This window comes from Phacochoerus africanus, chromosome 2 (genome assembly GCF_016906955.1).
Source record: "Phacochoerus africanus isolate WHEZ1 chromosome 2, ROS_Pafr_v1, whole genome shotgun sequence".
NCBI classification, from domain to species: Eukaryota; Metazoa; Chordata; class Mammalia; order Artiodactyla; family Suidae; genus Phacochoerus; species Phacochoerus africanus.
Window position 1 is genome coordinate 230980209 of NC_062545.1, and position 13523 is coordinate 230993731.

The 13523-nt window shown below is 38.2% G+C and overlaps 1 protein-coding gene across 2 annotated transcripts in view; it reads left to right on the forward strand.

Moving 5' to 3' along the window:
• PCSK5 (proprotein convertase subtilisin/kexin type 5) overlaps positions 1-13523 on the forward strand; it is a 457211-nt gene that overhangs the window by 81092 nt on the left and 362596 nt on the right. For both annotated transcript variants that reach the window (XM_047767789.1, XM_047767787.1), the window contains exon 3: positions 7152-7265. In XM_047767789.1, the coding sequence (XP_047623745.1) occupies positions 7152-7265 (114 nt within the window). The remainder of the gene's footprint in view (positions 1-7151; positions 7266-13523) is intronic.

Here is a 13523-nt window from a genome sequence, read left to right on the forward strand (position 1 = left end):
AGTATGTGCTCAATATAATATTTTTGGAATGAATAGACAGATGAAAGATAGGGCCTTGAGTAGAGAATAAATTTTACTACTTTAATTGGATATAACCTTTAATTTTTCCCTTTCAGAATTCATCTTATTGGAAATGGGGAGGAAAAAACCCAGACAACAAATTAGGAAATGAAATTAGAAATGTGCAAATAATAGTGGAATAGTTTAACGGAGTACATATGACTTTAATTCTCTAAAAGTAAGTAATACAGTTAGAATCATAATGCCATGAGGTTTTTTGTAAAGCAAAATAGAGCATGATTAAATTGATGACACATTTAAAAAATTTTGGTTCTCTTGGAGAAAGCCAACTAATTATAAAATTTTATGCAGTTAGAGTGGCCTGTATTGTCTTCTTTTACACTGTTCTAAACATATGTGCAGTATTTATTTCACAACTTTTCAATGACCTTTCAAAATTGTACAATTCCTCATATTCCTGACTAAATGATTCTCTTAATATAAGCCTCTGGTGTCTGCAGTCATTAAATAGGATGCTAAGTGCTTGTCTCAAGCGAATCAAGTAAAATTTCTCCAGCAAAGAAACAGTAATTCTCATTTTGTTCACAAGTAGCTCTTTGAAATACGCAAAATTCAAACAGTTATGGGTTTTTTTTTTTCCTTTAAAAAGAGTGACTCAAATCCAATAACTGTTACTATTTAGTACCTCACTGATTACCAATTAATTGCTAGCTGGAGCAGGATTTAAAGGCTAGAATACCTTCATCCAAATGCATACTTTTATTAGGTTCTCTGATTCCTTCACTGATTAACTCTGATTTCTTGATCAGAATTTTAGAAAACTTTGGGAATATGTTGGCTCCAGGTTTAGGGCTTGGAAGTGGCTTGTCAGTGCTAAATTGTCTCCATCAATCCCTTGCTTCCAAAGAAAAAGTTCCCTAGGTTCCAAAGAAAAAGTACATGGCCAGTGCATACTTAACTAGCACTTTTTGTATAGAGCAGAGAAATCTCTTCATGCTCCTTTCCCCCATTTTGTCAAAGCTGATCAAAAAAGAATATGAAATATGGAACCTCACATATTTTATTTGATGAAGATCAAATCTTGAGAGGAGTAGTATAATTTACTACGCTTATTTCTAAATATTAATCTTGCATCTGCAAAGAATGACATGAGATCATCTATGTCTGGGAGCGCCCACCTTGCTTCGGTATTATGTTTAACACAATCTTTTTATTCCCAGTCAAATCAGAGAATACACCACATACATAGATAAAACTTCAAAGCTGGAAGAAAGAGAGTAGAGAGCATATTGAAACTGCCTTCTGTCATTTTACAGATAAAAAAGGCCCACAAACCTTTTGCAAGGTCACACAGGTGGCTTATGGCAAAACTAAGATGATAAACCAAATTCCCCAAATTCTAACCACTTCTAGTGGTTATTTACCCACTTTTAAAATTTGCCATGTTAGAACTATAAAACCATATAAAATATGTTTTATACTCTATTTTTCTCATTATTGCTTTAAAAATATGTTGTAATTGAGACATTTGGTTGGCCTTCAAGTCATTGGATTATATAATAGTAATCAACCAGTGGAACATGCTAATTTGAAAGAAATTGAAAATCATATAGGTAATATACCAATATTATTCAAAAGGAATAAGGTATTAAAGGGTCTGCAGTTTCCCTCCCATCCCTGCATCTCAGCCTCCCATCCCTGCATCTCAGTCACCTAATTATCACCCCAGAAAGCAACCAATGTTATCAGTGTTTTTTGTGTATATTCATTACCTCACCGAGGTATGAAAATTGTAGTATCTTTTATAGACTGTTTGCAACTTCCTTTTCTTTTTCTTTTTTCTTTTTTTTTTTCATTTTAAGCTATATCAGGGAGACTATGCTCTGTCAATATAGAAAGCCCATTTCCTTTTCATGGATGCATTGTAGCCCACTGTCTTGATATGGTGTTATTTATTTAATTATAACCCCTATCAATGTATATCCAGATTGTTTATAACGTTCAGTTATGACTAAAAGTACTTTAGTAAATAACCTTGCATGGTTACATTTCTTAATAAAAATGTAGGGCATATAACTTAGAGTTACTTTTTTTAGAATTTTTGTAGATAATGTTCAGTTGCTCTTCATAGAGTTGTACAGATTTACATTCCCATCACTATTATTTGAGAAGGACTTTTTTAGCATTTCTCATTTGTAATGTTCATCAGTATTTAGACTGTTATATCTGGAAGGTGAAATGTGAAAAGTGATATCTCAGTGGCGTTTTAATGTGCTTTTTTGGATTTATATGCATGAAGTTAGGCATATTTTTATATGTTAAAGAGTCTTGATTTACTTTTCAGAGATTATTGTACTTCCTCTTTTGCCTATTTTCCTATTGAATTCTCTCTTATTGATTATAGGAACTCTTTATATCTGAGGAAAAAGAAATTTTGTCCATGGTAGCAGCTGTAAATGTTTCTCCAGTTTATCTTTTACTTTGTTTTTGAAATAATTATTGCCAGGCCAACTTTATTTTTTATATGGTTGAATTTGTCAATTTTCCCAAATTACTTTTTTGATTTGTGTCATACTTAGATAAGCATCATCTACTGTAAGGTTATTTTTCAAAACCTCCTTTATTTCTCCTGGCACTTTCTCATGGGTTTACTTTTACATGTGATTCATTTGGAATTGATCCTGGTTAAGATGTGGGAATGGTTTTAATTTGATTTTTTTAGCCCAGTTGGTTGGTGTTTCAACATCATTTACAAAGTAATCTGTTTTTCCCCATTGATTTAGGATAGCAGCCTTATCATACTCTATATTCTTACATATTTTCAGTCAATTTCTTGACATTCCATTGCTTTCCATTGATATGCCTGTAGATATTTTCTGCCAGTATGCGTTTCAATCATTCGTTTGAATACATTTGCATATCTAAAGGACTGATTTCTCCTTACTCCTTACTGCAGGACGCATTTCTAGCGTGACATCACATATATTTTAAATTTCAGTTTCGGAGTTCCTGCTATGGTGCAGTATGTTAAGGATCCAGTTTGTCTCTGTGGAGTCGCTGGTTCAATCCATGGCCTGGCACAGTGGGTTAAGGATCTAGAATTGCTGCAGCTATAGATAAGTTGCAGCTCTGTCCCAGATTTGATACCTGGCCCAGGAAGTTCCATATGCCATGAGGGCAACCAAAAAAGAAGAATAAAGAAATAAATTTCGGTTTTATTGAGGCATAATTGACATATAAAACTATAAAATATTTAAAGGGTACATTGTTGTGCTTTGATATATTGAAAATGTTCCCCTCACCTAGTTAATTAACACATCCATCACTTCACTCATTCTTTTCTTACTTTTTCTTTTTTCTTTCTAAGAACATGTAAGTTCTCCTTTCTTAGCAAATTTCAATTATGCAATGTAGTGGTGTCGGCTGTAGTGTTCACGTTATACATTAGATCCTCAGATCTTACTCATCTTGTTGGTGAAAGTTTGTACCTTTGACCAACTTCTCCCTGTTTCTCTCAACCGCGGCCCCTGATGGCCACTTCTCTACTTTTTATGAGTTAGAGTTTTCTTTTTAAGATTCCATGTATAAGTGATAACATGCAGTAGTTTTCTTACTTGTGATACCGTAATGAGTTTTCCATTTATATTTATGTGATAACTTATATAATGTGTTTTCAGAGGATAGCATCTTTTATTCTCTGATTGCTAACAGATTTCCTTCCCCATGTGTATAGTGTCAGAAAGTTGGTAAATTCCAAAATCATGAGATACTATTTCATCTGAGACTGTCGGGGTAGGCTTCCCATAGTCATCAATTAACGTGCTTTGCTTGACAAGTTAAACTACTGACAGAACATGTTTAGACAAAGATTCTCAAGTATCAAATGCCCACTATTCCTGTGGATGGTGTAGGCAGGTGAGCTCTGTGAGTAGGAGTGGGAGTGTCCTTAGCACCCCATAGCACACACGTGGCAGAATTAATGGAGGATAGATTGATGATTTCAAAGGTCCAAAGTTTTTTATACTCTGGCTTAAATGTAAGTCCATGATATATAGGAAATAGAACTTGTGGAAGTTAAACCAATGAGAAAAAACACAGTTTTCCTTTTTTCCTGGGCTTATCCTAGTTTTATGAAAATGAACTTCTAAGTGTCTTTTCTTCACGTTGGGCTTCTTGGCAAGAAGTAAAATCTGTATAATGCATTACCTCTGAGGGTTTTTTTTTTTATAAAAGGTCTCAAGGACGGACATGTGGATAATGGTTTAAAAATATAAATATGGCCTTTCCAGTCAGAAATCTTCCGATCCAAGAGGTGCTTTTCCGGCTTTCTAAAAAATGTAGGGCTATAGACTCAGAAAGCACCACAGCAAAATATGTGGTGTCTGACACTAAAAAAAAAGGAAAAAAAATCTACTCTACGTTTCTTAAGTGTTTCAGCCCTGTGATCAGACAGTGACTTTTAATAGAACGTACATGCCAATGTGCTGTACTACCTCCTAGTCGCTAGACCCCGTATGTAACTAGGCATTTTTATTTGGTAAAATTACAGAAGAGATGCTGTTTGGTAAGATATTTTGTTCTATTATCGTACCTATGCTTCATCTAGGAAAATGGCTGTCACTTGGTTTTGTCACGTACTTGTCCCATTTGTCCTGTGTGTGTGTACACATAGGGAGAAGTACGTACTTATCATGTCATCGTAGAGACAATTATCCACCCCACCCCAATGTAGACTTGTACTGAGCTGTAGGCTTTTTTTTTTTTTTTTTTTTCCTATCTCCCTCCCTCCCTTCCTTCCTTGCCCCATCCGCACAGCACAGCTCACAGCAACGAGAAATCCTTAATCCACTGAGTGAGGCCAGGGATGGAACCCACATCCTCATGGATACTAGTCATGCTCGTTACCGCTGAGTCACAATGGGAAGTTCTAGGCATTTCTTTATCAAGTTCGTATGAAGAGATTTGACACTTGGTTTGTGAAGACACATCTGTTGGCAGTTTGGGATTTATGGAGGCTCTCTTAGGAAAGACCACTGCCAATATAGGATGAGTTCGAAAGGATTTCTGTCTAAACGGATCTGCTACCTTCTTTTACCAAGTGTGCAAATATGAACTAGTTCAATTTTATTGGAACAAGTCTTATAGACAGTGGTATAAGAATTATAAATGTAATTTGCATTGTCAAAATTTTCATAATTGTCTGTTTAATGTAGTGGTAGGTCTGCATCAGATGTCATTTGTGGGGATGATGTCATTTTCATAAAGTGGCAAATTGTGGAGTGCTACTTGCTAAATATTGCTTTGTAAAATTAAGTCCTTAAAGGCAAAGATTATTCTTACTCATCTTTATATTCCCAGCACTGTGACTGGTATTGAATAGGCACTTAGTGCTTATTGAATGAATAAATAAGTGAATGATATTAATTCCTTAGGAAGATTGTTTGACATAAAGAGATTAAAATGTTTTCAGAAAATAGACAAAATACATACATACTGGTTTTGATTGAGGAGGAAATTGATTTCATTCTGTATTTTCAGAAATATGATTGCTTATCTCTTCATTAAAAAAATTACTCTCTTCATTAAAATTTTTTTTCACACATATCTCATGCCACATTAGTTTCACTATGCTTTCTAAATAGCAGGCTCATGAAGAATAAAAAGATCCCTATTTGCTTCCCTGACAACTATTATACAGTAGTTTAGAGAAATAACATATAACACCTTTTATTCAGTGTGCTTGTATGTGTATATTTGTGTGTGTTTATGTGTGTGTGTCTGTGTGATGTAGAATGATGCAGTGCCAGAGTTACTTGCTTTAGTTTAATGAAAACAGGAACAAAAAAAACACTTTCATTTTCCTGGAATATTATTTTTTCATTTATTGACTTCTCTATACTGATAATTTTGCTTAAATTACCTATTAGGGTATGAATATATGTGATACTTAGCTGTGATCCTAGTCATAAATAGGTCTTATATTTATTTAAGAAGCTGTGCGATTCTGTTTGCCTTGTTAGTGATGTAACTAGGAATTCACTATTGAAATTCACCTTGCATACCAATATTCTTGTTGATTAATAGTCTCCTGTTTTTAAAAATAGCCCCTTCCTATTCATACCTATAACATTTAGGTTACAAGTCTGTATTAAACTCCAAGTTCCCAGTTGCTTTATTTAAACAAAAGATGCAGCTAAATGTTAAGGCTTTCTCAAATGTAGAGATTTTGATTTTAGGAGCTTATGCTTGGGAAATTAAGTACCTTCTCCAAATTTGTGCCAGAGACAGGTCTAGGACTTTGGATTTCTGATTAACCAGATAGTGCTTTTTTTCCACCACAGTATTGTAGGGCATTTGATGCCAGGATAATTTTTAAAACTTGATGTATAATCCCAGAACACTTAAACATTTTGATATAAACCATGGACTGTGGGCCAAATCCAGCCTGTTTTTATTCATCAAATTTAATGGAACATAGTCACATCCATTTATTTATGTATTGTTTGTGGTGTGACAGCAGAGATAGTATGACCTGCAAAGCTGAAGGTATTTATTACCTGGACCTTTATAGAGGAAGTTACCTTAGTATAAGGTTATGGTGAATAAATTAGCTTTAAAAATTAACACTATAAATTTGCAATAAACTGGGAGTAAAACTTGCTTTCTAAAAAAGCTTATGGGAAGTTCCCACTGGTGCAGTGAGTTAAGAATCTGACTGCAGTGGCTTGGGTCACTGCAGAGGTGTGGGTTCATTCCGTGGCCTGGCCCAGTGGGTTCAAGAATCTGGCATTGCTGCAGCAGCGGCATTGATTTCAATTCCTGGCCTGGGAACTTTCATATGCAATGTGTGCGACCATTAAAAAAAAAAAAATACTAATAGGTTAGCATGTTGTTGAGAAATATGAGTGATCTGCCACAAAAGTCTTAAAAGCCAACCTACATTACAAATAAAATAGCACCATGTTTCCCAGGAATCTCTGTGCTGCTAGAACCAGAGATTCCAGTTGCCAGAATGAGATTTCTGACTTAAAACCAAACTGACTCAAGATGGGATATGTCTAAGACTGTTCTTTCTGTTTTGTGCTTACCGTGGTGGAACTTGAACATTCACCAAATGTCCTTCTTGGCAGGTGGAATGGATCCAACAGCAAGTGGTAAAAAAACGGACCAAGAGGGATTATGACTTCAGCCGTGCCCAGTCCACTTACTTCAACGATCCCAAGTGGCCCAGCATGTGGTATATGGTGAGCTTGCCTGGCCTGTGGCCGTGGCATCAGTTGTGTGTTGTGCAGGTGATGTCTGTTAGGACCAGGAGGATGCAGTGACCAGGGACATTTTCCTGTTTCATGACCCACCATTGGCAATTGGTTGATGGCCATGCTACTTTCTGGATCTTTTGTGACCTTAGCTCTCTGGTTCAAAAGAGAAGGAGGGGAGTTCTGACTCACAGTATTTCTGTCTGAAGTCTTCCTTTGCATAGTAGTTTTCTAAGTTGGGGCCAGAGAATAGAAAAATATGCTAAGTCACCCTTAAACCCACCAATAATTCTGTTCACCTCTGATACACATTTATTCCACCCTGAAGCCAATCTGGCTAATGGATATTAGCTCTTGGAAATCATTGAAATGACTCTGCTGGTTGATAAAAGATTCCTGACTTTATTTCCCTAAATGTGCCTTCTCACTTTAGGTAAGTTTTTAAAACTGCACTAGGAAAAACCTATCGGAAAGTTAGTTCAGTGGTTCAAGCAAAAGCTTAACACGTTGGGGAGCGTGATGTACCAGTTCACTCGACATCACCTCCTTTAAGTGTACTTCTCTAGTCTTAGGGTTGTGTGTCCATGATCTCTAAGAAATAGATTAGACTATGTTATGTCATCTTAATCATGCAATTCTTCTGTCACCACTCTGTTCTATAACCTGCAGAAAGACCTTACCTTTTTTTTTGGGGGGGGCCATACCCACAGCATAGGAAGTTCCTGGCCTAGGGAACAGATCGGAACTGCAGCTGCAGCTGCAGCAACACTGAGAGAGGCTGTGAATCGAACCCATATCCTCATGGATACCAGTTGGGTTCGTTACTACTGAGCCACAATGGGAACTCCCATTTTTGTAAACCTTGATTGCAAATTATTGCCAGTGTTATTTCCCCAAGGTACTTTTTATTTTTTTGCATTCCCTGACTCATTGCATTTCACATGCCTCTCTCAGACTTTTATGCACCCTTTTATGTTTCGTTCCTTCTGCTGGGAGTGGTTTTCTGTCCTTCCCTAGCTTTTTGGGTCAGGAATCTCCATGCTTCAGAGCCCTCGCTCAAGGCTGACATGATAACTCCATGAGTCCTGTGTCCTCGCCTGTCAGCATCTGTCCTTCCTCTGCTCTCCTAGGCCCCCTATCGCTCACTGCCACTCCTGGCATCCTTCCTTTGGCACTTTCTTTCCCGGTTGTTATTATATTTTAAAATCTCCTCTCTTAGGTTGTTTGTGTGGGGTCACTTATACCTCTCTACCCCAAAATCTAACCTAGCCCCTAGTGACACTAGGAATTTGTGTTCATTGGGAGTTGGGTAAACATGGCTGACATTTCTCCCAGGACCCCCTTTTTTAGTCTTAACCCGGAAGTGGAAGGTTGTGGATATATTTTAGACCCCAAACAGAATCTTGCACAGAAAACTCTTCCATGCATAAAGGAAAAAAAAAAAAAAAAAAAAAAACCTTAAAGCTAAGTTCAAAGGGAGGTGGGACTCTAAACAGCATTTGAGGAGAAATCACCTTGAGGGGACAGTAAGACACTTGACATCTTATTAGTTCCAAGACCAAGAAAGAGGAAACCACAAGGGAAGTCCTTAGAGAGAGCCTTGGCAGGAGCCGAGGAGCTCTGTCTGCTGACAAGATGATAAGATTGTAATAGGATTAAGAGATAGGATGGAAGCACAGCCCCCCTAACACCCCTGTTTATAAGGCCCCAGGGAGCAAGACCCCTTTGTCTTACATTTCTTTTTGCAAAAAAGAGCCAAGTTGCTGTCTGTGCCTGTCCCATTGGATGCTGGTAATAGGCAGCAGCTTTTCCTAGCAGGGTAGGTTGGGCTGTAATAGGAACCATGAGCAAGGTGGCGCCAAAAGTTGCCATGCTTATTGAGTGAGATCTCCTCACTCCTAGAACCACTGCTCTTCTTTGGAAATTCTCTTTTGATGTGAGAAACGGTTGAGGGTAGACTTTTGTTTGGCCATTTAAAATGTTGGCTCTTGGAGTTCACATCATGGCTCAGTGGTTAACAAACTTGACTAGTATCCATGAGGATGTGGGTTTGATCCCTGGCCTCGCATAGTGGGTTAAGGATCTGGCGTTGCCGGGAGTTGTGGTGTAGGTTGCAGACGTGGCTCTGATCCTGCGTTGCTGTGGCTGTGGTGTAGGCTGGCAGCTATAGCTCTGATTCAGCCCTTATCCTGGGAACCTCCATATGCTGCAGGTGCAGCCCTAAAAAGACAGAAGCCAAAAAGTAAAATGTTGGCTCTGTTTGAACACATATTTGACAATAATATTTCAAATAGGTAACATTTTTTGAGCACTTGCCATGTACCAGGCAATGTGCTCATACTTTTTTTGTGCTAATATTTTTCTAATATAGTGTGAATAGTAATGTGTGTTAATATTGGCCCCCTGTCCTAAGAGTGAGGATTCTGTGGCTCATAAAATTTAGATCACTTGCCTAAGATCACACTGCCTGAAAGCAGTAGGGTGGAGATGCCAAACCAGGCAGGTTGGTGGGAGCTTATGGGATTAATGTGGCAACCTGTCCCCACCCTTTTACTATTTATAAGTGCTATTGTAAAGAAGACACTGCCCTAACCCTCCAGGAACTTCCCATCTCTTCTTGGAGAAATGCCTAAAATACAAGGCAGAATGATGCGCAAAGTATCTTAGAGACAATCAAAGCGCATCTTTCCCTTAATAAAAGGGATGGGAAATAGGTTATACATCATTTGTTTATCTGTCAGGAGTATTGACAGAATAGGAGTCAGAATTTCAAATCTGCAAACATGGCTTCAAGTCCCCATTACTTCACTTGCTACATCCACAATTGAATCAAACTCTTGTCAAGTATGAAATAAAGAGTATCTAGCTCTTATGTATGAATTAGCTATAGCTACCTAACAAATCTTAGAACTTAGTGGGAATTTTTTAGTTAAAAGATTTTTATATAAAATGTAGTTGATTTACAGTATTGTACCAATTTCTGCTATACAGGAGAGCGACTCAGTTATATACATTCTCTTTTATATTCTTTTCATCATGGTATATCCCAGGAGACTGGATATAGTTCCCTGTGCTATATAGTAGGACCTTGTTGTTTCTCCTTTCTAAATGTAATAGCTTGCATCTACTAACCCCAAACTCCCAGTCTTTCCCTCTCCCTTAGCAACCACAAGACTAGAACTTAGTTTTTAAGACAGTGGTCTTATGGGTTCTGTGGGTCAGGCATTCAGACAGGGCCCAGTGGTGATGGCATCTCTGTTCTGTGATGTCCGAGGCTTCAGCTGGAAGACTCCAAGGCATGGCTAGAGCTGGAGGACCCACTTCAAGGTAGCCTAGTCACCAACCTAGAGGAAGGTTGGTTCCTCTCCAAATCACCATGAGGCTGCTTGAGTGTCCACTTGACCAGGCTCTATCTTCACGTAGGGTAAGCACCTCAAGAGGTTGTGTTGGAAGCAGTGATGTCGTTTATGATCTAACCTCAGAAGTCACAATTCACTTCTGTAGTTTTCTCTTGGCTCCATGTACAGATTCTGATTCAGTGTGTGAGGGGACTGCACAGGGGTGTGTATACTAAGAATTGAGGATGGTTGGGAAGCTGGTTACCAAAATTAAATGAACTAGTTCATAGGAAGCCTTTAGCATGGTGCTGGACACTTGAAAACTCCCAATAAACTATAATCATTATTATTGTTCTCTTTTTAATCGCAATACATGCTGTTTTCTTTTTGTCTGTTGTTCTCATTGCTAAACGTTGAAGAAAGGTGTGATCCCATGTCCAGTGGGCATTGTTCAGAGCACTCTGGTGATATGCCAGTGACAGTTGAGGCAAGGTCCTTATTTTCTTCTTCCTTTTTCTGAGTACTAGGACCTGCTGCAGTGTTTCTGAGGGCTGCTTGGCTAGCCTTCATAGGGTCCTGGCTTCAGCTCATTAGACTAGGCCCAGTCCTGTCAGTCTACATTTATCATAGGAGAATGGAGATTAAAGAATGGCATGAAGTGTGCCTGAGTGTCTCTTTTAATTAATTTAAAAGTTTTGCCCCTGTCGCTTCTCTTCTTGGAAGCTGGTATGTGAAACCATTACCTCTAGCCTTAAGGCCTGGGCAGTATATTCAGGGAAAGATGCAGTTGCAAAAGTTTGTTGTGGAGACAATGGCTGTCTAATTACTCCTCTATCCTATCCTGAGCTTCCAGGAATGGCAAGGGCCCAATCCTAGAAACAGCTCTCTTCTCTTTGCATGGTGGAAAACACTGAGGATTTAGGCAAACATGATTTGTTCTACCTAAGATCAGTAGAGCAGGAGAAGAATATATAAGTGCCAACATAAGTTTACTTGGCCAAAAACTCCGCCCTAAAAGTTTTTCTGGGATCAGGTACAAGCAGTCAGCTTCTGTTCTTTGGACTTCAGGCTGTATTATTGGCTTGCAGATTTGCTTCTTCGCTTAAAATACCCTGAGTAGTTTTGAAAGGGTATCCAAGCCTGGGTTCTGCTATCAGAGGTTCTTATTTTTGGTAGTGAGGAGGGGTCAGGCAGTGGGACATCATCTGAATTCACCAGTGATTTATCTAGTAATGCCACCAGACGTCCTAAGTGCTTCACTGCCTGTGTCTGTGGTAAATGCCTATTAAATGCTAATCAAATTAGTAGATGAGCCAACTGGATATCTACGATCATCTTCGTGGTAGAGAAAATAATTGCTCACATTCATTATGTGTCCAACATTTCGGCAGACATTTACCTGTGTTATCTTATTGCCAGGGTTCCAGTGAGTTGAGAACTATTACTGTCTTCATTTTACACTGAGGAAATTGAAGCATAGACATGTTAAGTAACTTGTCCAAAGTCATAAGTTTACCAGAGACAGATCCTGGTGTTCAAACCCAGGCACTCTGACTCCACAGGCCAGACTTCCAACTTCTGTGCCCTGAATCTCATACTATCTGCAAGTGAATTACCGAGGGATGGCTGCCCACCCCTCTCATGCCCCCCAGTGGAGGTTTGAGAATTTGCATTTCTAACAAGTTCCCAGTTGATGCTGATGTGAGGACCGCTTTGAGATCTCTGAACTTTATCCTATTTTAAGCAGCAGAGTGAGATAAACACAGCTGGCCTCATTCTTTCCATTATCAACTGGGAGAAGAAGGGCTTTTAAACTTACAGGACATTTTAAAGTGCGCTTGGTCAATTTAACGTGTTTCTCTTGATCTTATACCTTTGTCTTACTGACAGAATTTTCTATTTGGAAAGCTGGCAGCTTTAATATAAGAAAATACTTTCACTTCACTTGCACTGATTGAAAAATACCCTTGGCTTATATAGTCTTTCAAGGTGTTCCACAGGCAAAGATAGCTGATAGGAAAGATTGTGAAGATTTGACCAAGTCGTTGAGAACTCAGTGTAATAGAAATGGTTTTAACGGACCATTTTGACTCCACGGAGGAAAATTCAATTTGACTCTAGAGACAGCAAGGCTAAATAAGATGCCTCCTCAGGGATCTAGGAATGCCAGTGTAACAAATTCAGGGAATTAAATTTTTTAGTTAAAAAATATTTAAGGTATACAAAAATTTTAAAGAATATCGCAAATGCTGGTCCACCCATCCCCAATCTAAGGAACAGAATGTTTTCTATAGAGTTGAAGCTCCTCTTGAGCCCTGTGCTAAGAGTCCCTTCATCCCTTACAGAGTTAAGGCAGATGCTGAACTTGAACTATGAGGGTGAGGTGGGGGGAGAGTTCCTCTTTGTTGCCAGGATGCTTCTCCTGTGAGAAGGATTATTCAGTTTATAGTATATTATAAAATCTATTTCCGGATTCTGAAGTCATCCTAAGAACACCTTCATTCATGAGATTTGTACTTAGGCTATTGATGAAGAATCCCAAGACAGCAACCTGAAAGTGAAATTTAGAGAAAAACACAAGTTTAATAGAGCAGTTCTTTTATTCCTTTAGTCATGTAAATATTTTATTGCCTCAGGAACTTGTAGCATTGTACAGTATTTCTTGTCTGTTAAGAATGAGTACTGATTTTGGAGAAGCCCATAGTAAAGAACTTTAAAAAAAAAAAAAAAAAAAGCGTTTTCCTGCCTTGCAGAAGGCAAGCTCAGTTCCAAAGAGAAAAGTAAAGAAGCCTCCATGAAATCTTGTTATTGGACTCCCAGACTAGTAGTGAGATGACTATTATTCTCAACACAGAATTTTTTGTGATGGGTATTGGGTGGCCTACTTAATATGCATTTCTTTAAAGCT